Genomic DNA, 18,522 nt, shown 5'->3' with positions numbered 1-18,522 from the left:
GAACTTTAATCATCTAATCATTAAAACAAAAACAAAACAACAACAACAACAACAAAAAACAAAACAAAACAAAAAAAACAAAAAAACAAAAAAAACAAAAACAAAAAAAACACTGATTTATTCGCATCAGTGAGTGCGAAAGGAGATATTGAGGTTATAGCCCTATCGTGAAAAACTCCTAGTCATTTAACATCATCTTCTGTTACTTTTACTTGTTCGAAATCTAGAGATAATTGTGATACAAAACGTTAGAGTGATTTCGATAAACCCGTGAAACAAAATTTAGCCATTAACTTCTATTATCGCATAATGATGTTTGAAAGCGGTTATCATAGGTAAAAAACTGCATAGCATTATTTGCTAGTCAAAAGCGAGTGTGTTAAATAAACAGTGCCTTTGGTTTGACATGGTCAGGGTGGCTATCGCCAAGTTCCGAGAAAGTAATGAAATTTAGTCTTCCATGGCAGCTGCTGCTTCTAACCTCTTTCACGAACAACTTAGTTCGGAGGAGACACTTTTCATTGTTGTAAATAGCCCTCTGAAACTTTTACGTCAGCAACGTCTTGTGCAAGGAATTATGGGATACGCTCGGGGTAAACAAACAAAATGGCGGAGTGTCTTGTAAAATTTTTACCGGAGGATGTTCCAGGGGCAATTTTACCTTGCCCTGTGTTAGAAGATAACACCTTTGAAGACCTCAAACGATACGTGGAGAACAGAGGCTTTACAGTGGGAAAGCAAGAGTCAAAAGTGAAGCTTCTTAAAAGGTAAGAGTTGATGAATTGAGCGATATTTCGAGGGATGTTTTGATTTTTTCAAGACTTTAATATATTTATAAAGTATAAGGCTAATACTTCGTCTAGCCGTATTAAAAATGAACCTGAAATGATCTAGTTAGCAAAGTAGAAGCAATAAGCAAAAATCCTTGTTAAAGACAGGAAAAATAGGTATATTTTTATTTCCATGACTACTAGCTAGAAGCTTGTACCTTTGACGAAAGAAAGACGCAGCTAGTCTCCTTTCGTGTAAAACACTGCCATAACATTGTCTATTAACCACTTGTCGTTGATTTAGCGTTAATAAATTGCGGTTTTTTTGTAACTCAGATAATTTATAAACAACGCATACAGTGTTACCGAAAGAAAGTTTCGTGCATAGTTGCATATGGTTAAAAATAACAAATAGTACTGTTTTTCCCTCTTAAATCCAATGTAGTTTAATAGCATAAGAAAAGCATAGCTATTTATTGAATAATACTGGTATCTGCTGTGTTGTAGAGTTTTTATTTGTCTTCTATTATCATTATTCAGAATTTCAGATCTCAAGTCGAGTGGGCTGGACAAATTTATCGTCGATCCAGATGGGGATGTACAGTATGCAATCATCGAAGAGAGCACGTGAGACAAAAAATTCCAGATCCCCCTTGTTGAAAAATTGGACGAAGGACATGGCAGTACCCACAGATTTTTCCTTAGTCATTTATATGAATATCTTGTCAGGAGAACTATTACAATTTTGAAGGTAGATATAGATTATTGAAAAGTATATTGTTAACTAAATTTCTAAAAATCATGTTACGGCAAGGCATCTGTCATGGCCAGCATGAGAAATTTGGTATATATAGTTTCAATTACCATTGAGAATTCAACATCCATCATCCTCACTGCAAAGTGTCAGTGTGTGGCTGGTGCAGCAGGCAAGTGCAACCATGTGGCTGCAGTACTGTTTGCTCTTGTGGAATACAAAGAACAAGAAAAGAAAATTTCATGTACTGATGAACCCCAGCAGTGGAATTTACCATCTCGAAAAAGCAAGCAGAGCACTAAACCTGTTAATACTGGTAATAATAGAATTAATGACGGCAATAATATTGTGATTATCATAATACGGTCTCAGAAGCTAATAGCAAGCTAGCGCTGGCATGCATATCACTTTCCTTGTTTGAGAGAAAAGGTAAGTATCAACCAGAAAGCCTCATTTCCTAATCAGTATGCTTCCTAAACTGTGATGAACAGGTATTCCCACATCATGCTATGCAGGATGAATCTCTTGCCAAGTTAAAGACTCAGTCATGGTCATGATTTTCTATTGTGTTTGGCCTTATGAGCATTAATGATTTTGATAATAATACCGCAATATGCTGGAATTTCTAGGTAAACACCAAATCAAAAAACACACATTTGGAAGGGAAGTCAAAAGACAGAGACCTCTACAAGAATATGCAAGTCACAATATATACTGTACAAGATCCTACAGTGGATTTCAAATACTTAAAGGAAAATATCAATGATGTACCACATAAAATGGCTATTGAACAGCTATTCATGACATCCCCAAGCAGCCCAAGCCAATCACAAGAAAGTGCCATGGATGGTGAAAATCTAAAACCAGAGGAAATCATTATGAAGGAATTAAAAGTAAAGCAGAACATTCATAGTATCACTCTTCTTTTTATTTTTGGTATAGATATTCTTTTAATAACTAAATGATCATAAAAGAACTTAATCTATGTTTCATTGATTTGAAGTTTATGTAGAGTTTATAAAATTACATAATTGTCGTGGATGATAATATAGATTATTTTATTATGATCATAATTTATTTACAGCACCATAGTATTAATTTTCATAATATTGTATACGTATGCTTGTTCTTCAGAACATATTTGGAGGCTATATTTTGTTTTCTTTCCTAGGTAACAGTAGAAGACAGAATAAGAATAGAGAAAGATACTAGAGGTCAAAGTGAGAGTCTTAGATGGTATAGAGAAAGGAAAGGCAGAATTACAGCAAGCATTGCAAAAAGTTGTTGTTCTAAAGGGAACCCTGCTGCCACTGTAAAAAATATCTTAACAGTTGGTAAACCAGGTAGAGGGCCTAATTCACCACATATTAAGTAATGGTATTGAAAATGAAGAAAATGCAATTCAGAAATTCAATTTACAAATAAATGCTGATGGTTGCCACTGCAGTATTCGTAAATGTGGACTGTTTATTGAAGAAGAAACAGGTGTACTAGCTGCTACACCAGATAGGCTAGCAACCATAGATGGAGAAGAAGTGGTTGTAGAGGTGAAATGTCTATCTGCAAGCAGAGATCTACCACCACTTGCTGCGGTTACTGCAAGAGAGAAAGATAGCATCTTTGGATTTAAATTAGATAAAGGTCAAATTGTTCTGAAGAAAAAGCATAAATTTTTCTATCAAGTGCAAATGCAGATGGCATTAACTAATAGACTTAACACTTATGTAGTAATATTTACAAATGATAAATTCAATGTTGACATTATAAAGGTAAAATTTGATAAGCAGTTTTGGAAGGAAATGAAAGAGCAGCTGCTAAGTTTCCATGCTAGACATGTTGTACCTGCTCTTGTACGCCAGAGATTCAGATAGATATTTGTAAATATAATTTTGTGATCATTATATTTGAATAAATATAATTATATTTCAGTGTTAGAAACAGCAAAAGTATAATATGAATATATTTATTTAAATTATTGTATATATATATATATATATATATATATATATACATGATACCTCAGTATTTAATTGCTTCATGATCCTTTACTGTTGCTACGATCACTATCTGTCTCAATATCAATGATTGGGGACCAAAATAATGGCAAATTGCTGGAACTTTCATCAGCATTGGAGCTTTGGCATATCCATGGTCTGTACCTTGAGCCAGCGAAAAACGCTCCGTTACGTAGTTGTTGTAACTTGCCACAACATCAGGCCATTCTGGACTCCAAGGAAATATTGAAGGATCAGAATAAAATTCTGTCTACCAGCCACCTTCGTCTTCTGATACGAACAGTTATTGGACACACAACCAGGAACATAACAGTTAACATTTACAGTTTGATAAAAAACTAGCAAAAACGTGAAAAAATGGAGTACGAGAGACTACTAAAACCAAAACGTTATACAAGACACTCCGCCATTTTGTTTGTTTACCCCAAGGGTATCCAATAATTCCTTCCACAAGACTTTCGTGACGTAAACGTTTCAGAGGGCTATTCATTTACGAATCCCACTTCCCCATAGTTATGACGTGTAAAAGTGTAAATTGGTATCACCGAGATGATTTTGAGAAAAATCCTTGGATTTACAGGGCCGTAGCCACAAATTTCTGATTGTTCCGGCTTTCGAGGGTTTTTAGTTTTTCTAATATTTTTTCTTTTTTTTTTTTCCCGAAAGTTGGTTCGGTTGAAACCGGACCAACCGTACCGGTGGCTACGGCCCTGATTTAACCCGAGAGCCTAGGAAAGATCAGTAACCAGTAAACTATGTGAACCATTCCAAGGCTTGATTGACACAAACGTTGTTTAATAAGTCTTTACTAATTTTAAATTGTTTGCAGCTCAACGCCTACCTATCTTTGATAATAGAGGTTTGGCACCACAACGTGACGCCAGCCATGTTAGATGGCAGTAACAATACAGTCGTTTTACATAAGAAAGAATTCAATTCCCAAGAGTAAAGGAATCTAATTGTTCTGCCATATAACCACAGGAAGCCTAAACAGTATTACGGGATGGGCCCGTGATGGTGCAAAACCTCTATTTATGTTCTCGTCGTCCTTCCGCACTAATGACTTTAATTTCACAGGCTTCAAGATGAACATACCAAAGCCTTTTTCCTAGTCATGGCAACATCTCGTTGGCTTGGACTATACTTAGATTTACTGTGTGCCTTTTTCTTGGTGGGGGTAGCCATCGTAGGACTGGTTGCCATTCAAGATCACGGTAATTAAGCAAATATTAGCTCCTGCAAATGATTGATTAGTGCAAATAGATCTGACAGAATGGGGGCAAAATAGTTTTATTTCGAACGTTTTTATTCTCAGGTTTGGCTGGAATGTTGCTGTCACTTTCTATCAATCTCTTCGGTACTACCCAATACGGTATACGCCAGGCTACTGATGTCGAGAGTCAAATGACGTCGGTCGAACGAGTGATGAAGTATACTGAGCTACCTTCTGAACCTGGGTACACCAGACAAGACAAATCATCAGATGACTGGCCCAGTCAAGGTTCTTTGTCTATACGAGACTTGTCTATGGTGTATTTAGAAGGTGGACCCTCAGTACTAAAGGAAATCAACCTCGATGTTCAACCCAAAGAGAAGATTGGTATCGTAGGTCGCACTGGAGCAGGCAAGTCATCTCTTGTAGCTGCTCTCTTTCGGATGCCCGATCCTCAAGGCCAAGTATTTGTTGACGGTGTTGATCTTGGCACCATTGATATACAGGCTGTGCGTAGATCCATGGCTGTTATCACTCAAGACCCTGTGCTGTTTGCTGGAAGTCTCAGGAAGAATCTAGATCCATTCAATCGTTTTACAGACCAGGCCATCTGGACAGCACTTGATGAAGTACAACTGACGAAGAAAGTCAGCAAACTGCACCATCAGCTAGACTACTGTGTAGGGGAGGGAGGATCAGGATTTAGTGTCGGTGAACGACAACTGCTGTGTCTTGCTCGAGCATTATTACAGAAGTGTAAAATACTTGTGCTGGATGAAGCAACAGCCAACGTGGACTACAGGACAGATCACCTCATTCAGCAAGTAATCAGGCAAAAGTTTACCAAGTGTACTGTGCTGACCATAGCTCATCGAGTGAACACCATCATGGACTATGACAAGGTAGTGGTTCTTGACCATGGTCACGTTGTGGAATACGATAATCCCAGAGTTCTTTCTGGGAAAGAGAATGGCTTCTTTTCAAGATTGATAAAGGGACATACCATGTTTGATAAAATGTGATGTATCTGGTACTTAGGATGCTGTGTACACTGGTTTACTGAACTGATTCACAAGTATACTGGAATAGAGCCACCATTGTCAGTGCCACGACGATGAAATTTAACTGTCCAATTATTACTAATTAAACACATTTTAAAGTACTTTACAAAAGAAGAAAACTGGCGTTTTTCGTTAGCAATTTTGGTTCGAAAGACATATAATTTTAAAGTTTATGCTAATGAGGATGTTGTGGCCGTTATATTGTGAACGGCTCAGTTTCCTTTAACATAGATTTCAGTATATCTCTGAGAATATTTGCTGTATACTTGTATTCAAGACATGAAATAATGATTGCTTTGGCAGCACGCTGGTGCCCAGGCCCCTAACAGCGATTTTAACCTTTTTATCACGATTGTTTTGTTATTTTTTAACTTGAGCAGGGAGTTAGCAGGGAGTTTGGTTGCTACATGCACTGATTTGCGGAACTGATTTACAAGTATACTTGAATAGAGCCATCATTGTCACTGCCACGACGATGAAATTTAACTGGCCAATTATTACTAATTAAACACATTTTAAAGTACTTTACAAAAGAAGAAAACTGGCGTTTTTCGTTTCTCGTTAGCAATTTTGGTTCGAAAGACATATAATTTCAAATTTTATGCTATAAACATGAAAATGCAAAAACTGTGGTTGCTATGGCAGCACGTTGGTGTCCAGGCCCCTAACAGCGATTTTAGACTTGCATCACGTGATTGCTTTGTTATTTTTTAACTTGAGCAGAAAATTGTTGATTGAATTCTTATTCGATACGTCTCTCGTAAAGGTGGAAATTTTAAAAACCTAATTTTTAAATAAGGGTGGACTTGAACCAACGCCGTTGTTATGGTAACTTATCTCCGTAATTACTTTTGAAGAACAGCTAGAGTTCTATAACACTACTAAACTGGGTTGATTTTGATTAAAATTGGGCTGAGATATAGCTTATCATATTGTTAGGTTACTCAAGTGTTAAGAATATGACTTGAGCATGAAAAATGGTTTATATACCTCAAAACGATTTTCAGACATGTAGCTCTAACGATGAATTTTTGGAAGAATTATTTGCAAGACACAGTTTTCTTGAGCTTAAAAGTACCCTCAAAACAAGTGAGAATTTTATCATGGCCGCCCGGATACAACGAAAAAGAGATGTTTTCAATGTACGTAACATCAATATGATATTGTTCAAGACGTTGAATAAAAGACAGTCTTAGGTAAATGTTTTTAAGCTGCTGCAATCGACCAAATACTGATGTCTAAATAGGTTTCTTTGAAGGATCATTTTTGCATAAATTAGCAAGTAAATGACTGCCAAATTAAATTTATATTTCTCAGACCTTTTATAAGCCGTTTGAGATATCAATACTTAGCAAATGTTAGGAGTTTGTTCTTAAAACAGAGCAGAATTTACTCCCAGCTGCTTTACAAATCATGTAATTCTCTTTGTAGCGACGACCATTTACTCAAAACCGTGAAAGCATTTAAGGGCCGTTCGTTTTAGTAGCTCCTGGCCGTTCAAATCCGAGCAAAATGGAGGGTGTTAAATAGAGGGTCCTGTAAGCGGGATCCTAAATCCCATTTCCCAACCCAAATTTTATTTAAATCCCAGTCAAATCACATAGTCCTAGCCTATGTTTTGCTCAAATCTCAATCTTATTACCATTTTAGGCTTTTTATTTTTTTTTTGGTTTTGTTTATACATCCCAGTCCCAGTACGCATGAAATCCCATTTTCCCTAACCAAAAAAGGCATTTTACCCCTTCAGGACACTCTAAATACAGCTCAGTTTGATCACAACGTGGGCGGCTCGGGATCAAAATTATACGAAGGTCGAAAACGTCTTACAGAAACACAGAAAGACTATCTAATATCCCAGTTTAACATTTAGTTAACCGGACATAAAGACAATTTTTTTAAAATAAGTCACATCCACACACAGTATTTATAATCCCGTCGCCGATGGTCACGCAATGCTTTCGCGGTTTTGTGTGTTATGACCGTCACATGATTTGTGAAGCAGTTGGGAGTAAATGCTGCTCTATCTTCAGAAAAAAACATCACATTTGCTAAGTATTGATATCTCAAACGGCTTATAAAAGATTTTAAAGTATTATTATAATTTTGGCAGTCATTAATACGATTTCACATAACGTTACGTTTTACCTGCAAATAAGCCTTAGATTAAAATAGGAGATAACTAGCTGAAATCTAGTGTGAACTGCGTCGGTGTTTCTAATGAAGCAGTTAAGATAAAATGGGTAAATTTCACACCGTGAATAGATGAAAAAACTTACTGACGTTTCAGACGCTCTTTTACTCCGATGAAGGACTAGCGTCCGAAACGTCAGTAAATTGTTTCATCTTTTCACAGTGTGAAATTTACCCTGTTAGATTAAAAAAACATGCTAATGAGAAAAAGTCGTCGATACACGCTTCGGCTGTGAATAAGCTCAATTCACAAGTACAGTTAAAATCGAAATTAAAAGACAGTTTATTTAATTATATTTAGAGGCTGAACCGAGTGACAAGAAAAGAAAGAGCTACAGAGAAGTGGCTATTGATGCGCAGGAAGCGCATAAAGAATTGTGCAGTAAGGCAGCATGGATACACTCGAACGTGTAAACAATTTGCTGACTAACGTCGAATACTTAGTGAAAAATTCGTTTGAAAGTTTTATTTTCTTGTGATATCTGGCCATCTTCAGGGTCACATGAATCAACTTACAACTGCGCGAGCCAACTATTTGCACATGAAATATGAACTAAACGGTAAACTAAAACTGTGTCAGCTAAGATTGTATGTTAGAATAAAAAATATAGGAAAAAGGCGCGAGCGAGTAACAACATTTAAGAGTAATGGAACTAAACGATAATGCACTATCTAGTTAATTGGTCAATAAGTAAATCAGGAATGAATAAATAAATAAATGAATAAATAAACAAACAAACAAACAAATAAATAAATAAATAGATAAATAAATAAATATATTGAAATAAATGAATGAATGAATGAATAAAATATGATATTAATAAAAGACTAAAATAATATTAACAAAAAACTAAACTGCAATAAACATTTGAATTAATATCATGCTATCAAACTGGCCGTCTTCTTTCTTTGTCTTGAGATCCAATTGGAAGAAGGTATCCGTTTGACTGAGTAACTTGATCCCTAGCTCTCTAAACGACAACACGTTTTAAACATCCTTCATTAGTATTGGAGATCATCCTGAGAGACATCAGTGAATGATAAATGGGTGGAAAATATCAACGCCTTGCCTCTGACACAGGTTCCAAGACGTTAAAAAAGGGTATTTTCTCCTATCTTTTTTTTACCTGGTTAAATGGGCTCCTGAAATTGGGATACCAACGACCTCTCGTTGATGACGATCTGTTGGAGTTGTCTGACGAAAACAAGGCACAAGGTCTAGTAGGCAAGTTACACGGCTTATGGATGGAAGAGATTAACAGTGCTAAGAAGAGAGGCCGAAAACCCCGACTTTGGAAGGCCATGTTCAAACTATTCCTTCGAGATGTCATTCTCTTTACCGCTTTGAAACTGATTGATGAAGCTATGGCGATTACTTTGGTAGTATCAGTGTGGTTTTATCTAAAGTTCTTAGAAGAAGGATCCCACATGGATCAGACCTACGCTGTTGGTATAGTTGCTAGCATTGGGATTGCAAGTCTGATTAAGGTGTTCTTCTATCATCATTCTGATTACTTGACTGTGTTGATGGGTGTGAGGTTGAAAAGTGCTGTTATAGGGTTGATCCAAAAAACGGTAAGGTTATAGAGAGCTAAAGGTGGAATCAGATGGCTTCATTATAATCTTACTGTTGTCGTTGTTATTTTACTGACACAGATCACTGAATCTAGACGCAGCGATCTCTCCAAGTTCACAACGGGTCATATAGTGAATTTAGTTTCCAACGATGCCAAAGGAATGGACGAGTTAGGCATATCACTAGCAGAAGTACTATTAACCCCATTTGTCGTTGTTGCTGTAGTCGTACTTCTACCTTTATTGGTTGGTTGGCCGTCTTTGTCTTGCCTTCTATTGATGTTCGTCTTGATCATTATAAATTTACTACTCACACAACTGTATACTAACATTCGCCTTGAGCAAGTTAAAGTCACAGACAAGCGATTGGCAGCAATGAGTGAGATCATCTGTGGAATACGAGCTGTAAAGATGTATGCTTGGGAATGGAAATACAACGAAACAGTTCAAGCATTACGAGGGTATTTTCAAATTCTATTCTATTATTGTTATTTTATATGTGGAAAATGAGCATCAGTTCGTTCCTCGTGTAGGCTGTTCTCAGTGTTGTCAGGCAACGCTCCCTCTCCCCTAACGGCTGCTCACATTATGACAACATTCCTTTCCCTTAATTTGTTCCATAAGACGCCAATTCTTTACTTTCCCCTGACAAATTCATTAATGATTCATGAAGAAAACACGATAGAAATCATGACCATGAAGAGTTTTATAATTCTGATAGAGAATCATGTTCATTTGAATCAAATCGAACTTTTATTTTGATAAGCGAAATACCATGAAATGACATCTTTTTAATCCTAAAATCTTTTATAGCTCTTGAACAAATTAGGGCGAACCCCCTTTGTTATTTATTTATCTTTTATTTATTAAAGTACTTTGTATAATACGTAAATTTAGAGGAGAAATTTAAAAAAATCTAACGATGGGATCAAATCAAAATCAGATTAGACATATTTTGTTAACAATTTAAAAAAGAATTTCACGTAAGGCGAAGGCTTAGAGTCCATAGTTGTAGCCCAATAACATTTCATATTTCTAATTTTTAAGAAAAAAATTAAATGCTAACTAGTGTTTTTTAATTTTCTAGAGTTATGTGAAAAATGGGAGGCAATCAATTTATTTTTTCAGCAAAATATGGGTTATTCGTGAAATCTTTCCATGTTTACGTTGTTTTGCACGTTTTTACCGTAAAAAGGGCAAGCTTCCACGCATTTTGACAGATAAACGAAGGGGGTGACCCCCATTTTTATTTGTTTATTTTACTTCTAGTTTGATATGTACTTTCATCATGCAAAATATATCAAAAGACTTTTAGAAATGACAGGATGTCTGAAATGGTAAAACACAGCTCTATTCAAATGAAATTCAATACCAAGGGTCAATTGCATTCGCAATTTGCTTTCGCACCATTCACATTCTTTTTTCTTTGTTCCAGAAAAGAAGTCAATTGTAACAAACAAAAGAACATGATACAAACGTCATTCCAGATGCTAAAGTATAACGTAACCCCAATTGCATCCTTCTTGTGTGTGGTGGCGTTAGTGTACAGTGGAATAAGAGTGGATGCTGCTAGGGCTTTTACATTGACAATGATATTAGACATTTGTGCTTACTGCTTAGCTGTTAAGATTGCTTTTCGTTTTACCAAGTTGAGAGATTCTATAGTTTCCATATACAGGATTGAGCAATTCCTATGTAATCGTCCAACATTAGCTAATATAAGTACAAGTGCCATGATATATTCCAAAGATACCCAACCACATAAAATTGGAAGTTTGACTTTTACCAAAAATATTGATAGCAGGAGAGCAACATGTATCGAACTGGACACTGAGCCCAGAGTAAATATAATCGAGATGTCAGCAGCCTGGACAAGTCAACAAAAGAGTGTTTTACACCAAGTCTCGATGGTAGTACGATCAAACCAGTTACTTATAGTCACAGGACCTGTTGGCAGTGGAAAGAGCTCTTTACTGATGGCCATCCTTGGGGAAATTCCCACAACTGAAGGGGAAATTACGGTCCATGGTCGAACAGCTTATGTTAGCCAAATACCTTGGATCTTCTCGGCTTCCATTCGTGATAATATTGTCTTTGGACGACCATTTGACGAGTCTCGATACAAGAGAATACTAGAAATGTGTGACCTTCAGAAAGACATCAAGTGCTTCCCTCATGAAGACTTGACCATCATTGGTCAGAGAGGTGTAGGTCTCAGTGGTGGTCAGCGTGCAAGACTCAGTCTAGCACGCGCAGTCTACTCAGAAGCAGATATCTTCTTACTGGATGACCCACTCAGTGCAGTTGATGCCAGGGTTGGACAACACATCTTTGATAAGTGTATCTGTGGAGAGCTGTCGAATCGAGTAAGAGTTCTGGTGACCCATCAAGTACAATACCTTCCACGAGCTGACAAGATAGCAGTGGTAAGAGAGGGTGCTGTTCTTCTCGGGACATATTCGGAATTGAGCGAAAACGGAGTAGTAGATACCTTACAGAAAAGACATGAAGACACTACTAGCGACTACACATTGCATGAAGACGTCGTTCATTATAAAGATGATAATTCTAAAGACATGAGGGAGGAAGATGAGGACAGAGCTACTGGTACGGTGTCTTGGCGCTTGTACTGGAGGTTTTTCAAGGCTGGATTACCCTCTGTTATCATTGGTTGCCTTGCTTTATTTTACATCATCGCTCAAGGTATTTATAATGGGAATAATTTATGATTTATATAGCGCCCTTTCCTTATGGATATAACCAAAGGGGCTTTCTATTGAGTTGTGAATTTCAGATTGCTTTTCATGTAATTTACAATCATAAGAGATGGTTAGTATGAGGTGTAGGCACTGAGGGTGGTCACTGCCAAGGTTTCTTTACGTCCTCCGCAGTTCTTTTACGTCCTCCGATATTGGTTATGGTTTTAATTTGTGGAGAGTCGCGGCCGCCATTTAAGGAGGTCATCCGAGCCACTCGAAAGTGTAACCATTTGTACCAGATGTATATGAAGATGTAGATGTATACAAAGGCAGCAGTTTCTCCTCAATTATTTTAAAAACCCGATTGTTGGTTCTACCGGGACTCAAAGCACGACCTCCCGCACGAAATTCCGATGCTCAACCAACGGCTGGGCCAACCAAGCGGTTGGCGGTAATTTGGTAATTTTGGTAATTCGAGACTTTGAGACTCCTAGAATAGTAAGGTTACCTGGACTAAAAAAATGGCCATACGTTTACTATTGTTAATTTCATGCACGAAACAAAATACATCTATATCTTTGGTATCTCTCTCAAGGTAATTTGACACGAAATATAACGTGCGTACAGTTAGCTCACTGAGCTAACTGTACGCACTTTTGAATAGTGTGTAATTGACAAACACCGTTCATTCTTTCTGTTGCTTACTCATGATTAACGTACGTTCTCCTTCGTGTAGCGTCATCGGTGGTTCCAACTTGGTGGATGTCACGAATAGTTCATATGACACTACAGGAGCAAAGAGGTTCCTTCTCCTTGGGCGTGTTTGGTGGTTTGGTTGGAGCATCATTTATTCTTTTCTTAGTAAAAGACTTGGCTTTTGTAAGTGCAATTTTGAGGTCTACAAGAAAGCTGCACGACAAGATGACACTTGCTGTTATCAAGTCTCCTGTTCTATTCTTTGATACCAATCCTGCTGGACGAATAATGAATCGCTTTTCAAAGATATCGGTGCTATGGATGATTTACTGCCGATCCAATTTCTTTATTCGGTTCCTATGTGCTTGAATATAGTTATAGTTATATTACTAGCTTTGGTAGTTAGCCTGTGGATCGCTGTTGCTGTCATTCCGATGGCAATGCTGTTATTCTTGATTGCTGCGTATTATCTAAAGAGTTCTCGTGAGCTGAAGAGAATAGAAGCGATAAGATGCAGCCCTGTCTATGACCATGTTGCCGAAACCATTACAGGGTTAGAAGTCATTCGAACATCAGGGGCGGAAGAAGAATGCTGCAACAAATTGTTAAGGTAAAAAACTGCATAGCATTATTTGCTAGTCAAAAGCGAGTGTGTTGAATAAACAGTGCCTTTGGTTTGACATGGTTAGGGTGGCTATCACCAGTTCCGAGAAAGTAATGAAATTTAGTCTTCCATGTCAGGTGCTGCTGCTTGTAACCTCTTTCACAAACAACTCAGTTCGGAGGAGACACTTTTCATTGTTGTAAAGTCATTTACAACTCCCACTTCCCCATACAGTTATGAAGTGTACAAGAGTCGTTCTTCTGCACTAATGACTTTAATTTCACAGGCTTCAAGATGAGCATACCAAAGCCTTTTTCCTAGTCATGGCAACTTCTCGCTGGCTTGGACTGTATGTGGATTTGCTGTGTGCCTTTTTCTTGGTTGGGGTAGCCATCGTAGGACTGGTTGCCATTCATGATCACGGTAAATATACAAATATCAGTTCTTGCAAATGATTGATTAGTGCAAATAGATCTGACAGAATGAGGGCAAAATAGTTTTATTTGTAACGTTTTTGCTCTCAGGTTTGGCTGGAATGTTGCTGTCACTTTCTATCAAACTCTTCGGTACTACCCAATACGGTATACGCCAGGCTACTGATGTCGAGAGTCAAATGACGTCAGTCGAACGAGTGATGAGGTATACTGAGCTACCTTCTGAACCTGGGTACACCAGACAAGACAAATCATCAGATGACTGGCCCAGTCAAGGTTCTTTGTCTATACGAGACTTGTCTATGGTGTATTTAGAAGGTGGACCCTCAGTACTAAAGGAAATCAACCTTGATGTTCAACCCAAAGAGAAGATTGGTATCGTAGGTCGCACTGGAGCAGGCAAGTCATCTCTTGTAGCTGCTCTCTTTCGGATGCCCGATCCTCAAGGCCAAGTATTTATTGACGGTGTTGATCTTGGCACCATTGATATACAGGCTGTGCGCAGATCCATGGCTGTTATCACTCAAGACCCTGTGCTCTTTGCTGGAAGTCTCAGGAAAAATCTAGATCCATTCAATCGTTTTACAGACCAGGCCATCTGGACAGCACTTGATGAAGTACAACTGACTGAAGAAAGTCAGCAAACTGCACCACCAGCTAGACTACTGCGTAGGGGAGGGAGGGTCAGGATTTAGTGTAGGTGAACGACAACTGCTGTGTCTTGCTCGAGCATTATTACAGAAGTGTAAAATACTTGTGCTGGATGAAGCAACAGCCAACGTGGATTACAGGACAGATCACCTCATTCAACAAGTAATCAGGCAAAAGTTTACCAAGTGTACTGTGCTGACCATAGCACATCGAGTGAACACCATCATGGACTATGACAAGGTAGTGGTTCTTGACCAGGGTCACGTGGTGGAATACGATAATCCCAGAGTTCTTGCTGGGAAAGAGAATGGTTTCTTTTCAAGATTGATAAAGGGACATACCATGAAGGTCTGATAAAATTTGATGTATCTGGTAGTTAGGATGCTGTATACACTGGTTTGCTGAACTGATTCACAATTATACTGGAATAGAGCCACCATTGTCAGTGCCACGACGATGAAATTTAACTGTCCAATTATTACTAATTAAACACATTTTAAAGTACTTTACAAAAGAAGAAAACTGGCGTTTTTCGTTAGCAATTTTGGTTCGAAAGACATATAATTTTAAAGTTTATGCTAATGAGGATGTTGATGCCGTTATATTGTGAACGGCTCAGTTTCCTTTAACAAAGATTTCAGCATATCTCTGAGAATATTTGCTGTATACTTGTATTCAAGGTATGAAATATTGATTGCTTTGGCAGCACTCTGGTGTCCAGGCCCCTAACAGCGATTTTAACCTTTTATCACGACTGCTTTGTTATTTTTTAACTTGAGCAGGGAGTTATCAGGGAGTTTGGTTTCTACATACACTGATTTGCTGAACTGATTCACAAGTATACTGGAATAGAGCCATCATTGTCAGTGCCACGACGATGAAATTTAACTGACCAATTATTACTAATTAAACACATTTTAAAGTACTTTACAAAAGAAGAAAACTGTCGTTTTTCGTTAGCAATTTTGGTTCGAAAGACATATAATTTTAAATATTATGCTATAAACATGAAAATGCAAAAACTGTGGTTGCTATGGCAGCACGCTATTGTCTAGGCCCCTAACAGCGATTTTAGCTTTACATCACGTGATTGCTTGTTATTTTTTTAACTTGAGCAGAAAATTGTTGATTGGATTCATATTCGATACGTCTCTCGTAAAGGTAGAAATTTCAAAAAACTGATTTTTAAATAAGGGTGGCCTTGAACCGAGGCTGTTGTTATGGTAACTTATCTCCGTAATTACTTTTGAAGAACAGCTAGAGTTCTATAACCCTACTAAATTTGGTTAATTTTGATTGAAATTGGGCTGAGATATAGCTTATCATATTGTTAGGCTGCTCGAGTATTGAGAATGACGTGAGCATGAAAAATGGTTTATATACCTCAAAACGATTTTCAGACATGTAGCTCTAACGATGAATTTTTGGAAGAATTATTTGCAAGAAACAGTTTTCTTGAGCTTAAAAGTACTCTCAAAACAAGTGAGAATTTTATCATAACCTCCCGGATACAACGGAAAAGAGATGTTTTCACTGTATGTAATGTCAATATGATATTGTTCAAGACGTTGAGTAAAAGACAGTTTTAGGTAAATATTTTTAAGCTGCTGCAATCGACCAAATATGTCTAAATAGGTTTTTTTGAAGGATCATTTTTACATTAATTAGCAAGTAAATGACTGCCAAATTAAAATTATATTTTTCAGACCTTTTAAGGCCGGTTTATACAGTACGATTTTCGCCTACAACTATCGTATACAACACGCTCGCCTCTGTCGTAGGCGAGTTGTAGGCTTGATTTACACGCTACGACTCGAGTTGTAGGATGGCTCAAGCGTGTTGTATACGATAGTTGTAGGAGAAAATCGTACCGTCTAAACCGGCCTTTATAAGCCGTTTGAGATATCAATACTTAGCAAATGTTAGAGTTTTTTTCTTAAAACAGAGCAGAATTTACTCCCAGCTGCTTTACAAATCATGTAATTCTCTATGTAGCGACGACCATTTGCACAAAACCGCGAAAGCATTGCGTGACCATTGGCGACAGGATAATAAATAGTGTGTGAGTTATTCAAAAAAAAGTATCCAAATAAATAAAGAGACTAAAACTTCCCGTTATTCTACATTTTGTACATGTCCTCCTCCTAACGTTTTAGCATTTAAAAGCCGTTCGTTTTAGCAGCTCCTGGCCGTTCAAATCCGAGCCAAATAGAGGGTGATAAATAGAGGGACCTGTAAGCGGGATCCTAAATCCCAGTTTCCCAACCCATATTTTATTTAAATCCCAGCTCAAATCCCATAGTCCTAGCCTATGTTTTGCTCAAATCTCAATCTTATTACCATTTTAGATTGTTTGTTTTTATTTATGAATCCCAGTCCCAGTATGCATGAAATCCCATTTTCCCAGCCCAAGAAAGGCATTTTACCCCTTCAGGACACTCTAAATACAGCTCAGTTTTGATCACAACGTGGGCGGCTCGGGATTAAAATTATACGAAGATCGAAAACGTGTCTTACAGAAATACAGAAAGACTATCTAATATCCCAGTTTAACATTTAGTTAGCAAACCGGACATAAAGACAATTTTTTTAAAATAAGTCACATCCACACACAGTTTTTATAATCCCGTCGCCGATGGTCACGCAATGCTTTCGTGGTTTTGTGTGGTATGACCTTCACATGATTTGTGAAGCAGTTGGAAGTAAATGCTGCTCTATCTTCAGAAAAAAACATCACATTTGCTAAGTATTGATATCTCAAACGGCTTATAAAAGATTTTAAAGTATTATTAAAATTTTGGCAGTCATTAATACGATTTCACATAACGTTACGTTTTACCTGCAAATAAGCCTTAGATTAAAATAGGAGATAACTAGCTGAAAAGCAACTAGCTAGTGTGAACTGCGTCGGTGTTTCTAATGAAGCAGTTAAGATAAAATGGGTAAATTTTACACCGTGAAAAGATGAAAAAACTTACTGACGTTTCAGACGCTCTTTTACTCCGACGAAGAACTAGCGTCCGAAACGTCAGTAAGTTTTTTCATCTTTTTACGGTGTAAAATTTACCCTGTTAGATTTAACAAGCCTATATCGCTTCGAAAGCGATGATGTTTCGGCCCGTTATCTATTTATCGTGTGGCATTGCTGGATAAAGAATTTTGGTCTTGCTGTGGTAATGATTGGGTCTCCTGTATTTTGGAAATGGCAGACAAGAGCGATCTCGCGGTACGCTTTTCCGTTGCAAAGTCTTACGCAAATTTCGATGGAAACATTTGTTAAAAAATTCTCTTGGACGAAATACATCGTAATTAAGTTTTTTTGAGATTTTAGTGGTTCTTGCTTTGAAACATCGCAGTGTTTTGGGGAAAAACAGGGAAACGTACATACATATAACGTCTCGCCGAACGAATGAGAGATCCGACAATAGATATAAACAATGATTGAGTATATCGCAGAGACCAGAGTACTTGGTGCAAAATATTTTGGCACATGAGCATTACTGTACGCGTTATGTTGAATGTAGGATACTTTTTAAACCTCCATTCTGCTCTTTGACATTTATGGTAAATGTATTTAGCTCTTATACCGTAGCTTGAAGAAAATGCGAAATTCTCAATTCGAACGAAAAGATACAAGGCTTGTCTTTGACCAGTGCGCCGTCACCAATCAACTCAAAATTTACATCTTTTGGTGCTTTAAAAATAATACCGAATCCAAGAAATTATACTTTAAATCAGAGTATTAATAAATGAAAACTGATGATTTCAGACTGTTAAAAAAATGGCGTCATGCGAAAGGGCATAATATAGTCTACACAACTACCTCAGAGAAGATTCACAGCAACTCTCCCAAATATTCC

General features: G+C 37.4%; 3 protein-coding genes and 1 pseudogene across 3 annotated transcripts; all 4 read left to right on the top strand.

The window, feature by feature from the left end:
- Positions 1 to 1,596: 1,596 nt before the first annotated feature.
- Positions 1,597 to 3,455, top strand: LOC148911634 (uncharacterized). Its single transcript, XM_089029273.1, has 3 exons — positions 1,597 to 1,840; positions 2,154 to 2,417; positions 2,696 to 3,455. The coding sequence occupies exons 1-3, from the start codon at positions 1,709 to 1,711 to the stop codon at positions 2,897 to 2,899; spliced, it is 600 nt and encodes a 199-aa protein (XP_088885399.1). The 5' UTR covers positions 1,597 to 1,708; the 3' UTR covers positions 2,900 to 3,455.
- Positions 3,456 to 4,653: 1,198 nt separating this feature from the next.
- Positions 4,654 to 5,774, top strand: LOC148911633 (ATP-binding cassette sub-family C member 4 pseudogene; annotated as a pseudogene).
- Positions 5,775 to 9,338: 3,564 nt separating this feature from the next.
- Positions 9,339 to 13,360, top strand: LOC116288253 (ATP-binding cassette sub-family C member 4-like). Its single transcript, XM_089029276.1, has 4 exons — positions 9,339 to 9,578; positions 9,660 to 10,039; positions 11,014 to 12,281; positions 13,014 to 13,360. Exons 1-4 carry the CDS (start codon positions 9,369 to 9,371, stop codon positions 13,340 to 13,342), a joined length of 2,187 nt encoding a protein of 728 aa, XP_088885402.1. The 5' UTR covers positions 9,339 to 9,368; the 3' UTR covers positions 13,343 to 13,360.
- Positions 13,361 to 13,407: 47 nt separating this feature from the next.
- On the top strand, positions 13,408 to 15,016 carry LOC148911632 (ATP-binding cassette subfamily C member 4-like). The gene is made up of 4 exons (XM_089029189.1): positions 13,408 to 13,583; positions 13,864 to 14,000; positions 14,102 to 14,680; positions 14,781 to 15,016. The coding sequence occupies exons 1-4, from the start codon at positions 13,408 to 13,410 to the stop codon at positions 15,014 to 15,016; spliced, it is 1,128 nt and encodes a 375-aa protein (XP_088885315.1).
- The last annotated feature ends 3,506 nt before the right edge of the window (positions 15,017 to 18,522 follow it).

This window comes from Actinia tenebrosa, unplaced genomic scaffold (assembly GCF_029948245.1).
Source record: "Actinia tenebrosa isolate PJP-AT-01 unplaced genomic scaffold, QUT_ActTen_1.0 PGA_scaffold13__45_contigs__length_12533684, whole genome shotgun sequence".
In the NCBI taxonomy this organism is placed as follows: domain Eukaryota; kingdom Metazoa; phylum Cnidaria; class Anthozoa; order Actiniaria; family Actiniidae; genus Actinia; species Actinia tenebrosa.
This window is presented reverse-complemented; position numbering and strand designations above follow the sequence as displayed.

Coding starts and splice junctions, on each gene's coding strand:
- LOC148911634 (XM_089029273.1), top strand. CDS start 1,709: ATGTGGCTGCAGTACTGTTTGCTCTTGTGGAATACAAAGAACAAGAAA. Junction 1,841..2,153: donor CACTAAACCTGTTAATACTG/GTAATAATAGAA, acceptor TGGAATTTCTAG/GTAAACACCAAATCAAAAAA. Junction 2,418..2,695: donor TCATTATGAAGGAATTAAAA/GTAAAGCAGAAC, acceptor TTTCTTTCCTAG/GTAACAGTAGAAGACAGAAT.
- LOC116288253 (XM_089029276.1), top strand. CDS start 9,369: ATGGCGATTACTTTGGTAGTATCAGTGTGGTTTTATCTAAAGTTCTTA. Junction 9,579..9,659: donor TAGGGTTGATCCAAAAAACG/GTAAGGTTATAG, acceptor TTACTGACACAG/ATCACTGAATCTAGACGCAG. Junction 12,282..13,013: donor ATTTTACATCATCGCTCAAG/GTATTTATAATG, acceptor TCCTTCGTGTAG/CGTCATCGGTGGTTCCAACT.
- LOC148911632 (XM_089029189.1), top strand. CDS start 13,408: ATGGCAATGCTGTTATTCTTGATTGCTGCGTATTATCTAAAGAGTTCT. Junction 13,584..13,863: donor TGCTGCAACAAATTGTTAAG/GTAAAAAACTGC, acceptor TTAATTTCACAG/GCTTCAAGATGAGCATACCA. Junction 14,681..14,780: donor ACCACCAGCTAGACTACTGC/GTAGGGGAGGGA, acceptor TGCTGGATGAAG/CAACAGCCAACGTGGATTAC.